Below are 20,000 nucleotides of genomic sequence, written 5' to 3'. Positions count from 1 at the left end.
GTGTGTGTGTGTGTGTGTGTGTGTGTGTACCTGTCTGCACTGCACACAGCGTTTGAGCATGGGACAGTGTGTGTGTGTGTGTGTGTGTGTGTGTGTGTGTGTGTGTGTGTGTGTGTGTGTACCTGTCTGCACTGCACACAGCGCTTGAGCATGGGACAGTGCTTCCAGTAGTGCAGGTCCAGCCCCTCCTCTGTGAAGGACAGGTCCTTCTCCCCACAGAATATACACAGACTGGAGAACACACACACACACACACACACACACACACATTTTACATTCTGAATACCCTGAAGTAAGCTAGGACACGGATTCACTGAATCCCCTGAAGTAAGTTAGGACACGGATTCACTGAATCCCCTGAAGTAAGCTAGGACACGGATTCACTGAATCCCCTGAAGTAAGCTAGGACACGGATACACTGAAATTGGGGACAAAATGGGAGGGAAACCCCAGTGTGTGGTGTGCAGGGAACTACTGGTGTAAACTGGCGTGAGAGCATAAAACATCACAACTAAAATGCCACGAGGAAACAGGGCACCCAGGGAGAGCTTAACACATCACAACTAAAATGCCACGAGGAAACAAGGCACCCAGTAGGGGAACTGTCAAAGATAAACCTGATGAGTACTTTGACAGGTGACATCAGGAGTTGAAGACTTCTCAAATGTAATGCCAAACATTTGCAAGTTCCAAACCAGTAGGTCTGCAGGTGCTTTGCGTGTCTTACTGTACCATGTAGGTATCGGTTGGTGTGAACGCTAAAAATATATGGGTCGCGACGTTATGAACATGGGACATTGTGGGTCCCAAAGCCAGACCAGTTCAGAGCCACTGCTCTAGATGCCCATTGCACTCAATGTCCTGTAAGTGTAACGGAGGCCCGCTAGCTTAACTGTGTGTGCGGAACGTTAGTGAACCTCACTCCCCGACTCTCAAGAGCAGTGCTGGCACGAGAGCTAGCAGCCTGGGCTTTAGTTCCACTCCCAGTGTTGCCAGATTGGGGTGCCTGCTCAATTGGGCTTCTTTTGACTTCGTGGGGCGGGGGAAAATAAGTTTTAGGCAGGCATGTTTTAGCTATCTTACTTGTCGAGGCTGGCTAGCATGTTGTAGCTATCTTAGTTGTCGAGGCTAGCGCTGGCTAGCATGTTGTAGCTATCTTACTTGTCGAGGCTAGCGCTGGCTAGCTAGCATGTTAAGCTATCTTACTTGTCGAGGCTGGCTAGCATGTTGTAGCTATCTTAATTGTCGAGGCTAGTGCTGGCTAGCTAGCATGTTGTAGCTATCTTACTTGTCGAGGCTGGCTAGCTAGCATGTTGTAGCTATCTTACTTGTCGAGGCTGGTGCTGGCTAGCTAGCATGTTGTAGCTATCTTACTTGTCGAGGCTCGCTAGCATGTTGTAGCTATCTTACTTGTCGAGGCTGGTGCTGGCTAGCATGTTGTAGCTATCTTACTTGTCGAGGCTAGCGCTGGCTAGCATGTTGTAGCTATCTTACTTGTCGAGGCTGGCTAGCATGTTGTAGCTATCTTACTTGTCGAGGCTGGCGCTGGCTAGCTAGCATGTTTAGCTATCTTACTTGTCGAGGCTAGCGCTGGCTAGCTAGCATGTTAAGCTATCTTACTTGTCGAGGCTGGCTAGCATGTTGTAGCTATCTTAATTGTCGAGGCTAGTGCTGGCTAGCTAGCATGTTGTAGCTATCTTACTTGTCGAGGCTGGCTAGCTAGCATGTTGTAGCTATCTTACTTGTCGAGGCTGGTGCTGGCTAGCTAGCATGTTGTAGCTATCTTACTTGTCGAGGCTCGCTAGCATGTTGTAGCTATCTTACTTGTCGAGGCTGGTGCTGGCTAGCATGTTGTAGCTATCTTACTTGTCGAGGCTAGCGCTGGCTAGCATGTTGTAGCTATCTTACTTGTCGAGGCTGGCTAGCATGTTGTAGCTATCTTACTTGTCGAGGCTGGCGCTGGCTAGCTAGCATGTTTAGCTATCTTACTTGTCGAGCCTAGCGCTGGCTAGCATGTTGTAGCTATCTTACTTGTCGAGGCTAGCGCTGGCTAGCATGTATTAGCTATCTTACTTGTCAAGGTTGGCTAGCATGTTGTAGCTATCTTACTTGTTGAGGCTAGTGCTGGCTAGCATGTTTAGCTATCTTAGTTGTCGAGGCTAGCGCTGGCTAGCATGTATTAGCTATCTTACTTGTCGAGGCTAGTGCTGGCTAGCATGTTGTAGCTATCTTACTTGTCGAGGCTGGCGCTGGCTAGCATGTTGTAGCTATCTTACTTGTCGAGGCTGGCTAGCATGTATTAGCTATCTTACTTGTCGAGGCTGGCTAGCATGTTGTAGCTATCTTACTTGTCGAGGCTGGCACTGGCTAGCTAGCAAGTTGTAGCTATCTTAGTTGTCGAGGCTAGCGCTGGCTAGCATGTTTTAGCTATCTTACTTGTCGAGGCTGGTGCTGGCTAGCTAGCATGTTGTAGCTATCTTAGTTGTCGAGGCTGGTGCTGGCTAGCTAGCATGTTGTAGCTATCTTACTTGTCGAGGCTGGCTAGCATGTTGTAGCTATATCTTACTTGTCGAGGCTGGCGCTGGCTAGCATGTTGTAGCTATCTTACTTGTCGAGGCTAGCGCTGGCTAGCATGTTGTAGCTATATCTCACTTGTCGAGGCTAGAGCTGGCTAGCATGTTGTAGCTATCTTACTTGTCGAGGCTAACGCTGGCTGGCTAGCATGTTGTAGCTATCTTAGTTGTCGAGGCTAGCGCTGGCTAGCATGTTGTAGCTATCTTACTTGTCGAGGCTAGCGCTGGCTGGCATGTTTAGCTATCTTACTTGTCGAGGCTAGCGCTGGCTAGCTAGCATGTATTAGCTATCTTACTTGTCGAGGCTAGCGCTGGCTAGCATGTAGTAGCTATATCTTACTTGTCGAGGCTAGCGCTGGCTAGCATGTTGTAGCTATATCTTACTTGTCGAGGCTAGCGCTGGCTAGCATGTTGTAGCTATCTTACTTGTCGAGGCTAGCGCTGGCTAGCATGTTGTAGCTATCTTACTTGTCGAGGCTAGCGCTGGCTAGCATGTTTAGCTATCTTACTTGTCGAGGCTAGCGCTGGCTAGCATGTTGTAGCTATCTTACTTGTCGAGACTAGCGCTGGCTAGCATGTTGTAGCTATCTTACTTGTCGAGGCTAGCGCTGGCTAGCATGTTGTAGCTATCTTAGTTGTCGAGGCTGGTGCTGGCTAGCATGTTGTAGCTATCTTACTTGTTACATTTCCGGAAGGTACTATGTTAGGTGTTGAGGCTAGCGCTGGCTAGCGCTGGCTAGCATGTTGTAGCTATCTTACTTGTCGAGGCTGGCGCTGGCTAGCATGTTGTAGCTATATCTTACTTGTCGAGGCTGGCGCTGGCTGGCTGGGGTAGCTATCTTACTTGTCGAGGCTAGCGCTGGCTAGCTAGCATGTAGTAGCTATCTTACTTGTCGAGGCTGGTGCTGGCTGGCTAGCATGTTGTAGCTATCTTACTTGTCGAGGCTAGCGCTGGCTAGCATGTAGCTATATCTTACTTGTCGAGGCTAGCGCTGGCTAGCATGTAGCTATATCTTACTTGTCGAGGCTGGCGCTGGCTGGCTAGCATGTTGTAGCTATCTTACTTGTCGAGGCTAGCGCTGGCTAGCATGTAGCTATATCTTACTTGTCGAGGCTAGCGCTGGCTAGCATGTAGCTATATCTTACTTGTCGAGGCTAGCGCTGGCTAGCATGTAGCTATATCTTACTTGTCGAGGCTGGCGCTGGCTAGCATGTAGCTATATCTTACTTGTCGAGGCTAGCGCTGGCTAGCATGTAGCTATATCTTACTTGTCGAGGCTGGCGCTGGCTAGCATGTAGCTATATCTTACTTGTCGAGGCTGGCGCTGGCTAGCATGTAGCTATATCTTACTTGTCGAGGCTGGTGCTGGCTGGCTAGCATGTAGTAGCTATATCTTACTTGTCGAGGCTGGTGCTGGCTGGCTAGCATGTAGTAGCTATATCTTACTTGTCGAGGCTAGCGCTGGCTAGCATGTAGTAGCTATATCTTACTTGTCGAGGCTAGCGCTGGCTGGCTGGGGTCCCTCCGTGGCCCCTGGGCTGCTCTGAGTCGCCTTCTTCCCTCCTGGAGAACCAACAGAGGAAACAGTGTGTGACTTACAAGTGTCACTAGAGAGCAAACACTCACACACACACACACACACACACACACACACACACACACACACACACACACACACACACTCACCCCCTCTCTCACCCACACACACACACACACACTCACACTCACACTCACACTCACACTCACACTCACACTCACACTCACACACACACACACTTCAGGAGTTATCAGTCCAAACACACACACACACACACACACACACACACACACACACACTTCAGGAATTTTATCGTCAGCCACATACATACGCACGCACACACACACACATTACATCCCTTTCAGCTGGGAAACAAACAAGGAAACTCCAAACTGATGCCAGCAAAAACACACATGCTTCACACGCAATCACGTTGACAAGGAAATAAGTTCCACGATAGACATGGCCGATAAACACTGATGAAAACACTGGCATTGGGAGGATCAGCGCTGCCAGCGTTACACTGGGCCTGAGACATGCGCTAACATGCTGTAGCCAGCTCTGGGCTGCGTGCGGTGCTGTGGGTGAGAGCCCTTCCGTGCTGCATGCCTGTAAACAGCTTCAAAGGCCCTCGGGAGTGGAGTGGAGAGGAGAGGAGAGGAGTGGAGCTGTCCGCCCAGAGCACCGCAGCAGCAGCAGCAGCAGCGCTAATGAGAGGCTGCCGGGGCAGTGGGGGGGGGGGGGGGGGGGTAATTATATATGTGTGCTGGGGCAGGCACCCCCCACTCCTGCCCCCGGACAGATGACACTGGAGGAGAACAACTGGAATCAGGCCAGAACAGACAGACCCAGATCACAGAGACCATATGAGATATGAGAGATCATATGAGGGCCAGATCATGTACAGTTGTGCTCATAACTTTATGCTAAAGTTGAATACGTTCCGTACGTGTACACACCCCTATGTAAATTCCCATAGTGGCTGGCAGATTTTTATTCTTAAAGGCCCGTTATTTCATGGATCCAGGGAACTATGCATCCTGATAAAGTTCCCTTGGCCTTTGGAATGAAATACCCTTCACCATAGCTAGAGATGACCTGTCTGAATAGGAGGAGGTACTGACCTGGCTGAATAAGAGGTACTGACCTGGCTGAATAGGAGGAGGTACTGACCTGGCTGAATAAGAGGTACTGACCTGGCTGAATAGGAGGAGGTACTGACCTGGCTGAATAGGAGGTACTGACCTGGCTGAATAGGAGGAGGTACTGACCTGTCTGAATAGGAAGAGGTACTGACCTGGCTGAATAGGAGGTACTGACCTGGGATGCATTTCCCAAAACCATAGTGGCTAACCTGTTAGCAACTGAGTTGGTTGGCAATGGGAAATTGCATTGCAACCAACAAAGTTGCTACTTAGTTAGCAACTATGGTTTCGGGAAACACACCCCTGGCTGAATAAGAGGAGGTACTGACCTGGCTGAATAGGAGGAGGTACTGACCTGTCTTAGCAGCCTTCTCAGCCTTCCTCTCCTGGGCCTTGGCGTTCTCCTTCCCCTTCTCCTGCAGGCACAGAGACACACATGCAGAGAGAGACCTCTGGCACTACAAATAGCTGCTAGTCGGAAACAGTCTGGAAACAATAGGCCTACACAGCTCTGACGGTTAGCTTAGCATGCTAGTAAACCAAAGGCACGCTAGCATGCTAGTAAACCATAGGCAGAGAATGTGATTCCCGCTAGCATGCTAGTAAATCATAGGCAGAGAATGTGATTCCCGCTAGCATGCTAGCTAGCTTCATATGCTACAATAATCAAAAATGTGTATGAATGAATCATATCGCTTATTATAAAACACAATTTTATGTTTGTATGAAGCAGTTTGCATGAATTATCCAGAAATCTCATAATTTAATTTAATCTAATTCCTGTAAATTCCCATTAATTCCCATTATTTTCTTTAATTCCATGAAGGTTTCCAATTTGGAAAATTTCCAAAATTCCCCCGTTTAACTTCTCATGGATAGATATGATGAAACCCCACGATAGTGCAGACGCAGTAGATATGAAACCCCACGATAGTGCAGACGCAGTAGACACGATAATATCACATGACGAAGCTCAGACACGCCACCTGCTGGTGAATCACACCAATAAGCACCCAGCAGGTGTGTAGCTGTGGCGCAGCAGCCCCCCCACAGTAGCCCCCCCACAGTAATCCCCCCACAATAACCCCCCCACAGTAGCCCCCCCACAGTAGCCCCCCCACAGTATCCCCCCCACAGTATCCCCCCCACAGTATCCCCCCACAGTATCCCCCCACAGTGCTCTGCCTGGGCGCAGCTCTTTAGGAGACGCTGCTTTTTGCACAACTGCCCTTTGAAGTGAGCACAACCCGGGATCCAAGCGTGAGAGCAGTGCAGCAGAGGAAATGAGAGGACGTCGGACATGCACTGATGTGGGTGAGCTGACATCACAGAGGTCATGGGGTCACGAGAGGTCATGGGGTGGGGTCAGGGGTCGCGGGGTCGCAGGTGACGGCCGCTATCTTACGCTGATCTCCTTGAGGGCGGCCAGCTGCTCCTGCAGGCTTCTGATCTCCTCGCGCTCCTTCTCTGCGTTCTCCTCCTCAGCTTTACCCACGGCCTGAGATGGGGGGGGGGGGGGGGGTGGGGGGGGGGAGAGAGAGAGAGGGAGGGGGGAGAAAGTAAGGTTGAGAGTGTGGGAAACAGAAAAAGGAGCACAGACAGAATTAGAAACTGAAAATAACAAATAATCCACATTTCTAATTTCCATTAGTGCATATTATCCAAACAGTTTGCATTTCTCATGAGCAGATCCTAAAGAGATGTGTGTATTGGAGACCATTTGATCACATGCATATTGTGCTGTATGTGTGTATAGTATTTCATCCCCCGTGTGCATTGGTACGGTAGTCTTGCAGTGTGAAGAGGAACTGTGGGCAGGGAGAGCAAAAAGAAGGGAGGGAAAGGAAGACAGGAGGCTGAAAAAGGAGAATAGAGAGAGGGAGAGGGAAGTGAGAGAGAGAGAGAGAGAGAAAGCAGGCTAAAGGTGAGCAGAGAAAGAGAGAGAGAGAGGGGGAGAGAGGGAAGTGAGAGCAGGGAACGTGTGAGCAGAGAGAGAGAGAGAGAGAGAGAAGTGAGAGAGAGAGAGAGAGAGAGAGAGAGAGAGAGAGAGAGAGAAGTGAGAGAGAGAGAGAAGTGAGAGAGAGAGAGAGAGAGAGAGAGAGAGAGATGAGAGAGCAGGGCAGAGAGAGGGAGGGTTAGGGTGATCAGAGAGAGAGGGAACGAGAGAAGAGAGAGCAGGGCAGAGAGGGAGAGAGAGGAGGAGAGAGAGAGAGAGGATGTGCAGAGAGAGAGAGAGAGAGGGGGGAGCAGGGTGGAGAGAGAGAGGGATAGAGGGATAGAGGTGGAGAGTGTAAGGGTTGGGTCATGTCTGTGAGCTGAGTGTGACTGGCTACAGTGAGGAGTGGCACTTAGGTCTCTCACACACACACACACACACAACTGAGAACACACACACCAACAAGAGCACCAACACACACCCTGTACTCCCCTCTCTACACTACGTTCACACAGATCAGCACAGCTTCTCGGTTTATGATGTTGTTTTGGTGACCAGCATCCCATTCCTCTGTGGATGGGAGATGATGGCAATTTGGGAGGAAATTACATAGGGACGTTGTGTCACACAATTACAGTCTGTGTGTGTGTGAGTGTGTGTGTGTGTGTGGGTGGGTGTGGAAGAGAGAGAGAGAGACAGGCAGTTGGAGCCAGAGAGAGAGAGAGATTGTGTGTGTGTGTGTGTGTGTGTGTGTGTGTGTGTGTTTGTGTGTGTGAGGAAATCACAATGGAATTTAGTAGGAGGAGACCGTAATTAATGCCTGTCACATTTCAAACTTCCTACAGCGTCAGACTAATGTCCGTATACTCTAGGGGTGGCACGGTTCACAAAATCCACGGTTCGGTTCGTATCACGGTTTAGGGTCACGGTTTTCGGTTCGGTACGGTTCTTGTTGTTATTTTTTCTTTTACTCTTTAACACTCCAGAAACATATTTCAGCATATAGCTTAATCATCCACAATTAGGCTAGAGTATTTAGAGAATAGTTAAATCATGTAATAATGCACAAACTGAATTTGACTTCACATAAAGCACATTATTGTCTGAGGAAACTTTAAGCTTCAGTTGAGATTTTGATAAAGCAAGAGGGAAGACATTGATGATTTCAACAATCTTTTAATTTATTTGGCAGGGATGGTGCACCAGCACAAAATGTAGGTCGTCCACCCATATTTTTCATTGCATCGCCTTTTCATCGCTCTCCTTTCATATAGTGTGAATGATTTTTTAACAAGATGTAAAGCTTGTCTTTATTTGAAACACACACACATTATGTAATTATTTATACATTCTATATAGCCTACTGACATGTCTGATATTCATAACAGCAAACTTTATGCAGATTATATAGCCTACTATTCATTATAACTCCACCTCTTAAATTCAGCTGTCTGGCTGAAGCCTCACAATATTGTAAGCAAAGTAGCAGGCTAAGCTCATCATACTCTTGGTTGGACTGTTCAGTTTCCCCACATGTGTTTTAGTTTCAAGGTAAGCTAGCCTAATACTTTTTCTCCTTGGGACAGGCCCTTTTAAGCCTTGGAGTTGAAAACATTGGTATTGAGATGGTCAGTCAACTTGAATGCAATAGCCTTCTAATGATGCTAACCGTTTTTAACAGTAATTTAGCTAATCGTCTTCTGTGCGTCATTGCGTGTTGTGTTCATGTAATACAGTAGGATAAACATACTTTTACAGTTCTAATTCTATTACTTAGGATGCCTGTTTTACGTTGCACTTTTGACACTGTAAGGCCACCGTAGGTGCGCGCTAATTGTGTGAGGTTTTGGAGAAAATAAACAAGTGGTTGCTGCATCCATGAAGTGAAGACTAGTCGTTATTTTAGCAACATAACATTGCGTTCACGATTGTGAATGTTCTATTTGGATTACTGTGCATGTCGGCGCGCACGAGAGCGGGCCAAGGAGAATGAGTTTACTTCTACTGTTTGGTAAAGTTGCATAGTCTACAGTTGCGGAAGAACATGCTTCCACCCGAGCAGGGTCATGTGCATCAGTTTTACCACGCTAGGGATGATCTCTTGCACTTGCCATTTCTAAAACCTTGCGCGCCTACTCTCGCACGTAAGGGAAACACGTCGTCACATATGGGAATCAATTGCGCATGCCATAACTAGCCTGAACCGTAGGACCGTACGACGAACACACACTCCGAACCGTGACATGCGAACCGCACGGTTCGGAGCATTTTTCAAAAACCGTGCCACCCCTAGTATACTCCATCACCCCTTTGGAGAACTCATACTGCACACAGCTCATCTAATCAGATCATGATGATCACAGCGCAATATTGGGTCCAAAATATGTATCAACCCAACTTCTACATTCACAAGGAACATTTAACCACTCACCACTCATTTAACCACTTACCATTCATAAAACCATTTGCAACCATTGTCAAATTTTATTGAACTTTTCAGTGGTTTTTTTGTTTTTTACTTCTACACAGTTAAACTCAAATGAAACATACTGTATGAATAACACATATGAATAACAATAACAATAATGAATGTGTCGCTCTTCCGCATTAACGATGACCTCCACTGCCTGTTGCATCTTTCTCAAACAACACTCTCAACCACACACAGTGACCATTACAATCTTCCTATCAACATGCAGTGACTATAACAACATCCTCAGACACACACACACACACACACACACACACACAGAGCCACACCATGTCCACACAGTCCAGACTGTGTGTGTGAGTGTGCTCATCACTCGTGTGTGAGTCTGCTCATCAGAGAGGAAAGGGGAAGGGTGTGTTCGTTTAGAGTTCTCATGGAAATTAAAGGAATTGACTACACATTTCCCGTAAGTTACAGAATTGACCTGCTTTAAGGCATCACGTGGACCAGGATCGATGGACCACTGGAAGTAAACAAGCTGAAGCAGCTAGTGGACTGAAGCAGCTGGTGGACTGAAGCAGCTGGTGGACTGGTTAAGCTGAAGCAGCTAGTGGACTGAAGCAGCTGGTGGACTGGCTAAGCTGAAGCAGCTAGTGGACTGGTTACCCCGCATTCACACTGTCTCCGTCCGTCAACGGATCTCATTCACTTTGCATGGGCCAGACTCGAAATGCATTGTGGGTCCGTCCGTCGCTTCAGCTCCGTTGCCTCCGTCAAGAAAGTTGAGAAATGTTCAACTTTTCAGGCAGCGACGGATCCGTCAGCCAATCAGATCACGTGTATGCAAATACACATACGGCAGATCCAACCTCCGTGATCCGTTGACGGACGGAGACAGTGTGTACGCGGGGTTAAGCTGAAGCAGCTAGTGGACTGGCTAAGCTGACGCAGCTAGTGGACTGAAGCAGCTAGTGGACTGGTTAAGCTGACGCAGCTAGTGGAATGGCTAAGCTGACGCAGCTAGTGGACTGGTTAAGCTGACGCAGCTAGTGGAATGGCTAAGCTGACGCAGCTAGTGGAATGGTTAAGCTGACGCAGCTAGTGGACTGGTTAAGCTGACGCAGCTAGTGGAATGGCTAAGCTGACGCAGCTAGTGGACTGGTTAAGCTGACGCAGCTAGTGGACTGAAGCAGCTAGTGGACTGGCTAAGCTGACGCAGCTAGTGGACTGAAGCAGCTAGTGGACTGGTTAAGCTGAAGCAGCTAGTGGAATGGTTAAGCTGAAGCAGCTAGTGGACTGGTTAAACTGAAGCAGCTAGTGGAATGGTTAAGCTGAAGCAGCTAGTGGAATGGTTAAGCTGAAGCAGCTAGTGGACTGGTTAAGCTGAAGCAGCTAGTGGAATGGTTAAGCTGAAGCAGCTAGTGGAATGGTTAAGCTGACGCAGCTAGTGGACTGGTTAAGCTGAAGCAGCTAGTGGAATGGTTAAGCAATCCGCCTCCAGAGGCCGTCGTTTGCACTGATTCTAGAACAGCTACGGGGCGTTGTTGACAGACTCGAGTGGCCAAGGGTCAATAGATATCCTCTATCTGAATGGTTGCCATGCAACATCGAGATGCAGCTACCTTTGTGCAAGTTGTGGTTGCGCATTACTATAGAACGAAATGTGGTCAAGGTGTTAGTTTGTGTTGGGTTTTACACCGGCATCGAGTGCGATTCAGCCAATTAATAATCAAGGAGCGGAACTATCAGTTTAATAAAGTAGCTATCAGCTATGCAGGATGGCATTCATGCTTTTCACACGTCTCAGATGCTTTCTGATCGACACTTTTTCAACGTTTTATCAAATGTGCTTTCCTTTCTACACCTTTTTAGCATGATTATAATAACACACTTGAATTCTCTAGAGAGGCCCAGGTGAGGCCTGACGGTGCAGTCAGACGCTTGCGTCCGCCAACGTATGCCTCATTTTGTCACATTTCCATAAACACGAAGTGATTGGTTTGTCAGTGTTCGAAAATTTGCATACACGGAATTTTATTGGCTGGCGCTTGCGCGATCCGTCAAAAGTTGAACATTTCTCAACTTTTTAGCGGAGGCAACGTATCTCAGGCAACGCATCGGACCCACAATTCAGTGCGGCATGAAATGAAGTCCAGCCAATGTAAAGTGAATGGGAAAACAACGGACGAACGTTGGCCGACGCAAGCGTGTGACTGCGCCGTGAGTGTGTTGCTACGGTACCTGGGCGTCTGACGCTCGGCCGTCCATCTTGGCGAAGCCGTCGAAGATGCTCCTGTAGAGGACGTTCTTGCGCGTGCTGGCGTCGTTCGGCGGGAGGTAGCTCAGCACGGCGTCGCCGTGGAGACCGTACATGGTGAACACGATCTTGACGGCCGTATCTCGGACGGACGAGGCGCTGTGCTCCAGGGCTCCTGCCACAAACTGAGGTACAGGTCAAAGGGCAAAGGTCAAAAGGCTGGCTATTGTACCTACAAAGATCATTTAGAACAGAAAGATGAAGCATTTCAGGCTGACATAGCAATTAGCCTGACAATGCTAGTGAAAGTATCACATTCAAAACAGTCAGTCAGATTTAAAAGGACACTTCACCGAAATACGGATTTCAATGTTGGACTTCCTGTTTTCAATGATGTAAAAATCATCATAACACATCAGTGAAAGCAGAAGTCCTATTCATGGGTTTCATTGAAATCCGTATTTCTCCCATCTCAAGGCAAACTGAGGGAATGATGCACGACCATTCAAAAACATGACTGGTTTTCTAAAGATACAAAGCTTAATGCTAATCGGTGAAGTGTCCCTTTAACAAATATGACCATTATCTTAATATAAGATCTTTCTTATAAGCAATTCAAATCAACAGGGATGTCATACCATTATGGTAAACTGCAAAAACTGTTTATCTAATAAAATCTAACCAAGTGTTATTAATCTTATATCGAGAACAAAATATCTTGAGTTAAAACGTTAGAATTGACTCGTATTAGTATAACGAGACTTACCAAGCGCTTTCTCCTAAAATCATTTGACTTAATTTAAGAAGAGTTCGATTTCTTTTAAGACATCTCATCCTCCTGAAAACAAGCAAATGTGTCTGCCAGTGCATTGAGTGAATCTGTCTTGATAAGTGTGTGTGTGTGTGTGTGTGTGTGTGTGTGTGTGTGTGTGTGTGTGTGTGTGTGCGTTGAGTGAATCTGTCTTGATAAGACTCCTTAAAATAAGTCAAAGTCTTCTTAAATCTTAAATAAAGTCAAAATGATCTTTGGAGGGAGCACTTCATACTAAAAACACTAAAGTAAAAATAATACCAAATAGATGTTTTGATCTTCATATAAGATTAACAACACTTGGGTAAATAGTTTTCTTTTTGCAGTGAATATATTGCCTTGAGTGTAAGTTCATCTTTTTAAGACATACATTGCATACACATACAAGCATACATTGCACACACATACATGGCCTACAAGATTCAAGATTCAAAAAGCTTTATTGTTCAACATGTTGCCATGTTAAAAATTGTTCTTTGATCGAAGGCAATGTCCTAATTACAGTATGTGTGTGTGATGTTTGTGTAGGATGCATGCTTTGCGTGTGCATTGCCTTGGGTATGAAGGATAACAGTATGTGTGTCTGATGTTTGTGTAGGATGTATGTTTTGCGTGTGCATTGCCTTGGGTATGAAGGGTTTTGTGCCTGGTGACTTTGGCCAGAGGCACTCTCTGGGTATGAAGGGTTGTGTGCCTGGTGACTTTGGCCAGAGGTACTATCTGTATCTCCTGCCTGATGGCTGCAGCTCAACACATCGGTGGAGGGGGCGGGAGGGGGGCGGGAGGGATCCTGGAGAATGGGATGTCATTTCCTCTCCACTGCCTGAATGTACAGATCTGTCAGCTGCTCTTGTGGGATGCTCATGGTCTTGCCCACCTGCTTGATTATCCTAGCCAGCTCTCCCTTCCATTTGTGTGCTACTGTAGCAGTACCAAAATGTGATGTAGAGGAGATGACAGATTTGATCATTGTCTGATATCAGATCTTTTGAGCTTCCTCAGGAGACACATGCGTTGTTGTGCTTTTTATAAACACGGTCAAGCTGAGTAACAAGCACTCTGCAAAATCAGCTGTTGAATCTGGCATGCTCAGCTCTTCAGCAAAGGCGGCAGGATCTGGGCATTGGACCATGGCCCTCCTCCAGGTATCCCTAACATCTCCACCGGTGAACTTCTCCTCCATCTTGATCTTGTATCTGAGCTTGGCAAGCTTGACCTTATGCTTCAGCTGAATAAAATCTGAATAAAAGCTGAATAAAAGCTTTTTTTTAATCAAACTGAGGCAGTGCTTAGCCATGGCTTGTTGTTGGCATAGTGCTTCATTTGTTTAGTTGGAATAACACTATCAGCACAGAGTGATGTAGGAGCACATGGATTAATTAGCACATTACAGACAAGATCCTTCATTACTGACAAGATAGAGCAACATAATGCATCTCCATGGAAGCAAAATTCAAACATTTCCTGTCTGCTTAAAGAGGCGTGTCGCAAAGACGTCATAGTGGGATATCGATCTCTGTCAGATTGGCAAGCAGCTCAGTTAGAATGTAACTTTCTAGGTCTGCTTAAAGGGGGATTTCACAGAACGCGGAAATGGTCAAACATTTGCGCCTCTCGCTCCGCTTTAACCCTCTCTGCTTACAGTCACCATTGCATGCTCTGAAGGACGTTTCCTGTAGCCTGCGGTCTGTAAGCTCCAAACAGAGTGCCCTCGATTGATTATTTCCTCGTTCTTTCTGTGTCCTGCTCATGAATGTGGTGTATGAATGTCCTCAGATAACCAGGTTTCTGTGTCCTGGTCATGAATGTGGTGTATGAATGTCCTCAGATAACCAGGTTTCAATGAAATAAAATATCTTGCATTTGTGGTGTCAGGTTTAACCAGTGCAGCAAGTTTATACTATTTATCACACAGAGGTGGCATATTTGACAGTGAAAGTAGGTAACATGAGCTCACTTCCTCATTTCTTTAACCTTTTCCTGAGCTCACTTCCTCATCTCTTTAACCTTTTCCTGACTCCTCCTCCTCCTCTTCTCCTCTCAATTCTCCTCATCCTCCTCTTCTCCTCTCAATTCTCCTCTTCATCCTCTTCTCCTCTCAATTCTCCTCTTCATCCTCCTCTCCTCTCAATTCTCCTCTTCCTCCTCTTGTCCTCTCAATTCTCCTCTTCCTCCTCTTCTCCTCTCAATTCTCTTCATCCTCTTCTCCTCTCAATTCTCCTCTTCATCCTCCTCTCCTCTCAATTCTCTTCATCCTCTTCTCCTCTCAATTCTCTTCATCCTCCTCTTCTCCTCTCAATTCTCCTCTTCATCCTCCTCTCCCCTCAATTCTCCTCTTCATCCTCTTCTCCTCTCAATTCTCTTCATCCTCTTCTCCTCTCAATTCTCCTCTTCATCCTCCTCTCCTCTCTATTCTCCTCTTCCTCCTCCTCTCCTCTCATTTCTCCTCTTCATCCTCCTCTCCTCTTCTCCTCTTCCTCCTCTTCTACCTGGTTGATGAGGTACTGTAGGCCTGCACTGAGACAGGCTGACGGCTGTTCTGGACTTCTCCAGAAGGTTTCTCCAGATTGCCAGTCCGCCCCTGTGGAGGGACATTCACCAGCCTAACCTGCTCAGCACACGGGTCTCCTGCACACTACACTACACACACACACACACACACACACACACATCACCAGCCTAACCAGCTCGGCACACGGGTCTCCTGCACACTACACACACACACACACACACACACACACACACACACACACACACACACACACACACACACACACACACACACACATCACCAGCCTAACCAGCTAAGCAAACGGGTCTCCTGCACACACCACAACACCATGAGCTAATGCGCTCTTAATAGCCCCTTAAAATATTCAACGTTTTGAAATATTTAGCATTTTGACCACAAAACCCTTCGGGGCCAGTGGAGTCCACGACCTGATGGCCCTAATGGGGGCACTTAGGGAGAGAGGTTAGCCTCAAAGACGTCCGTTTCCAAATCACCAAAACCCCAGGAACTTCTGTTTTCTTTGGAACTGAGTAAACAACTACATTTAAAACCTTACGCTACCAGAAAGACATGGCTGCTGGATTTTCATTTCTGGTTGTTTAATTTCACTTCTGGTTCACACAGCAGCTCATTTGGAAATGGGTGTCAATATGCTTTCCAGTCGGAGCTGCAGATTCAAATATTCAAATCTTCTAACAGGTTGGTCTGGGTTCACCAGGCTGGAGAGAGAGGGCAGGTTGGTGTGAGTTCACCAGGCTGGAGAGAGAGAGAGGGCAGGTTGGTCTGGGTTCACCAGGCTGGAGAGAGGGCAGGTTGGTATGAGTTCACCAGGCTGGAGAGAGGGCAGGTTGGTCTGGGTTCACCAGGGCAGGTTGGGTTCACCAGGGCAGGTTGGGTTCACCAGGCGAGAGAGAGAGAGGGCAGGTTGGTCTGGGTTCACCAGGGCAGGTTGGTCTGGGTTCACCAGGCTGGAGAGAGAGAGGGCAGGTTGGTCTGGGTTCACCAGGGCAGGTTGGTCTGGGTTCACCAGGGCAGGTTGGTCTGGGTTCACCAGGCTGGAGAGAGAGAGGGCAGGTTGGTCTGGGTTCACCAGGGCAGGTTGGTCTGGGTTCACCAGGGCAGGTTGGTCTGGGTTCACCAGGCTGGAGAGAGAGAGGGCAGGTTGGTCTGGGTTCACCAGGGCAGGTTGGTCTGGGTTCACCAGGCTGGAGAGAGAGAGAGGGCAGGTTGGTCTGGGTTCACCAGGCTGGAGAGGGAGAGAGGGCGGAGAGGGAGAGAGGGCGGAGAGGGAGAGGGCAGGTTGGTTTGGGTTCACCAGGCTGGAGAGAGAGAGGGCAGGTTGGTCTGGGTTCACCAGGGCAGGTTGGTCTGGGTTCACCAGGCTGGAGAGAGAGAGGGCAGGTTGGTCTGGGTTCACCAGGGCAGGTTGGTCTGGGTTCACCAGGGCAGGTTGGTCTGGGTTCACCAGGCTGGAGAGAGAGAGAGGGCAGGTTGGTCTGGGTTCACCAGGGCAGGTTGGGTTCACCAGGCTGGAGAGAGAGAGGGCAGGTTGGTCTGGGTTCACCAGGGCAGGTTGGTCTGGGTTCACCAGGCTGGAGAGAGAGAGGGCAGGTTGGTCTGGGTTCACCAGGGCAGGTTGGTCTGGGTTCACCAGGCTGGAGAGGGAGAGAGGGCGGAGAGGGAGAGAGGGCGGAGAGGGAGAGGGCAGGTTGGTTTGGGTTCACCAGGCTGGAGAGAGAGAGGGCAGGTTGATCTGGGTTCACCAGGCTGGAGAGAGAGAGGGCAGGTTGGTATGAGTTCACCAGGGCAGGTTGGGTTCACCAGGCTGGAGAGAGAGAGAGGGCAGGTTGGTCTGGGTTCACCAGGGCAGGTTGGGTTCACCAGGCTGGAGAGGGCAGAGAGGGCAGGTTGGGAGAGAGGGCAGGTTGGGAGAGAGGGCAGAGGGGGCAGACAGTAGAAGTCCCAGCTCTTCTCCTCCCAGGGTGGCCTCTCCTCTTCAGCTAGGGTTGCCACAGCAACAGCCCCGCTACATCACTATTCCACTTCTAACACAACTCAGAACTGGAATGTTCCACAGCAGCCACGTGTGTGTGAGATGATAAACACACTGGCTGCCTGGGAGACCAGTGCCACATCAGCGCCACATCAGGGCCACATCAGGGCCAGCTGAGAGCCAACTGCTGTGTGTGAGTAGAATAACAGCGCTGTGTTTTCAGTCCCTGAGGAGCAGGTGCCCTGGTAACATGCTCGCCTTAATGAAGGCATTCACTTAACTGCCTATGGGTGTTCTCCTGTGTGTTTGTGAGTGTGTGTGTGTGTGTGTGTGTGTGTGTGTGTGTGTGTGTGTGGGTAAAAACATTGACTTAGACTTAGGCCCCGTCCACACGATGCTGGTTATTTTGAAACCGCTTTTTTATATCGGTAAGGCCTTGCGTTCGCACACCGCCGCCATTTTAGGAGGCGGTAACGATCTTTTGTGTGGTTAACTTTTGCCGTGTGGACAGCGTAGCCGGCAGATCTTGATGACGACGACGACGACGACAGTAGCCCCACCCCCCCAGACAGTAGCACCGCCCCCAGGCAGTAGCCCCACCCCCCAGACAGTAGCCACACCCCCCAACTCAGCCACCTCACTCTCTCAGACACCCTGCGAGTCACAACAAACCAAGCTATTTGTTTGTCGTACTCAAATGATTTTCCTACTAACTGTTCAATCTTGACATACTCAAATGATTTTCCTATACTAACTGTTCAATCCTGACATCATTGTGTCACTTGCGCACATGGAAAAAGCAGTTCCTCATTTCTTTGAACAAGTTGCAAATGTTTTGGTAGATCCATGCAAATGCTTATGGACTATTCTCTCTGCTGTCTCCTACAGTGGCATGCTGATCAAAATGCATTAGAACAGTCTCACCAAGAAGGAGAGAGGAAAAAAGAAAGGAGAGAGAAAAGGAGCGAGAGAAAATAACTGATAGATAGCTAGTTAGCTACTGTAGACGGACAGACAGATAGATACTGTAGATAGACAGAGAGAGAGAGTAGATAGATAAGTACTGTAGATAGACAGATCGCCATGCTGAAAATGAGAGAATGAGAAAGGCAGAAAGAGAGCGAAAGAGACTGAGACAGAGAGGGAACAAAATAGAGAGACAGAGAGAGAGAGAGAAAGAGAGAGGGAGAGAGAGAGACAGACAGAGGAGTGAGTGATACAGAGAGTGAGAGGGAATGAGAGAACAGGAGAGGTAGAAAGAGAGCCCCCCCCCCCCCCCCCACACACACACACTGACACACACACACACACACACAGAGCACCTTTCTTCTCCTGTCTCTGGCCGTCCGGCCCCCCCTTTAATTACAGGAAACCCAATCGCCACGGCGATCACCTGCTCAACCAGTCGCCCAGGATACGGTGGGCAACGCAGGAAAAATGTATCCAGTCCCTGTAGAGAGCTCTATTCTACGGAGGCCCACACAGGACAAAACAAGCCCACAGAGGCTCACAAGAGGCAACTCCACAGACCTGCAGGCCTCTACGCAGCACACACACACACACACACACACACACACACACACACAGACCTACAGACCTCTAGACAGCACAGCACAGCACACACACAAACACACACACACACACACACACACAGACGAAATGACACAGGAAGGAGAACTCCATGGAACTCAAGCTGTTGTCTGCGGTCATTACACATTCTCTGACCACAAACACACCCACACACACACACCCACACACACACACACCTCCCTCTCTCTGTCTTTAACAAACAAACAAACAAACAAACAAAGTCTACTTCATTCACTCACACGCACATGTCTACCTTCACACATACCCACAAACACCCAGACAAAGAAAACTTAACCGAATGCATGCACACACACACACACACACACACACACACACACACACACACACACACTATCTCTGCCTCTCTGTTTCTCTCTCTCTATCTCAAACACACACACACACACACACAGTGCAGGAAGTGAGTAGACAGAAAGCTGAGCAGTGAGGTCTGTGTGTGCGTGTGTGTGTGTGTGTGTGTATGTGTGTGTGTGTGTGTGTGTGTGTGTGTGTGTGTGTATGCGTGTGTGTGTGTGTGTGTGTGTGCGTGTGCTTGTATGTGTGTGTGCATGAGTGTGTGTGTGTGTGTGTGTGTGTGTGTGTGTGTGTGTGTGTCCGGTGACGGCCTCACTCTTCAGCCTTTGTGAATGCAGGCCACCTGGCAGCCCAGTTTGCCCAACAAACATTCCTGAGGAGGCAGCTCGGGCAGCACACACACACACACACACACACACACACACACACACGGACAGACAGACAGACAGACCCACACACACACACACACACAAGGACAGACAGAAAGACACAGACACACACACACACACACACACAATGTAATTTAGCACCCCTTTACTGGTAGGAATGACAGTAAACCTCAAGGAGTGGTCCACTCTGAGTCTCGTTAAAAACACACACACACACACACACACACACACACACACATGCACAAAAACACACACACACACACACACACACACACATGCACACACACAGGCACACGCACAGGCACACGCACACACTCATTAACTAACGCACATAATGAAGAACAGTAGTTCTGCAATCCAGCAAATAGTGGATGATGCGAAAGTGAAAGTAAGACATTCGAAAGGCCAACGAAAGTAAGGTGTCTTTTGATATAGTACAAAGACGCAACATTGGTGTTCTAAATAGCGATTCTGCTGTCTCTGAAAAGTTCTCCTACAGACGCATTTAATCGC

At 48.3% G+C, this 20,000-nt stretch overlaps 1 protein-coding gene across 1 annotated transcript in view; it reads right to left on the bottom strand.

Moving 5' to 3' along the window:
* cep104 (centrosomal protein 104) overlaps window positions 1–20,000 on the bottom strand; it is a 75,440-nt gene that overhangs the window by 13,131 nt on the left and 42,309 nt on the right. The window contains exons 14-18 of the mRNA XM_062541903.1: window positions 11,865–12,065; window positions 6,662–6,754; window positions 5,612–5,672; window positions 4,065–4,137; window positions 123–231 (exon numbers count right to left, since the gene is read on the bottom strand). Of these exons, the coding sequence (XP_062397887.1) occupies window positions 123–231; window positions 4,065–4,137; window positions 5,612–5,672; window positions 6,662–6,754; window positions 11,865–12,065 (537 nt within the window). The remainder of the gene's footprint in view (window positions 1–122; window positions 232–4,064; window positions 4,138–5,611; window positions 5,673–6,661; window positions 6,755–11,864; window positions 12,066–20,000) is intronic.

The sequence above is a fragment of the Sardina pilchardus genome, chromosome 7 (genome assembly GCF_963854185.1).
Source record: "Sardina pilchardus chromosome 7, fSarPil1.1, whole genome shotgun sequence".
Classification (NCBI taxonomy): domain Eukaryota; kingdom Metazoa; phylum Chordata; class Actinopteri; order Clupeiformes; family Clupeidae; genus Sardina; species Sardina pilchardus.
The sequence above is the reverse complement of the archived record's forward strand: the minus strand, read 5'-3'. Positions and strand labels throughout refer to the sequence as shown.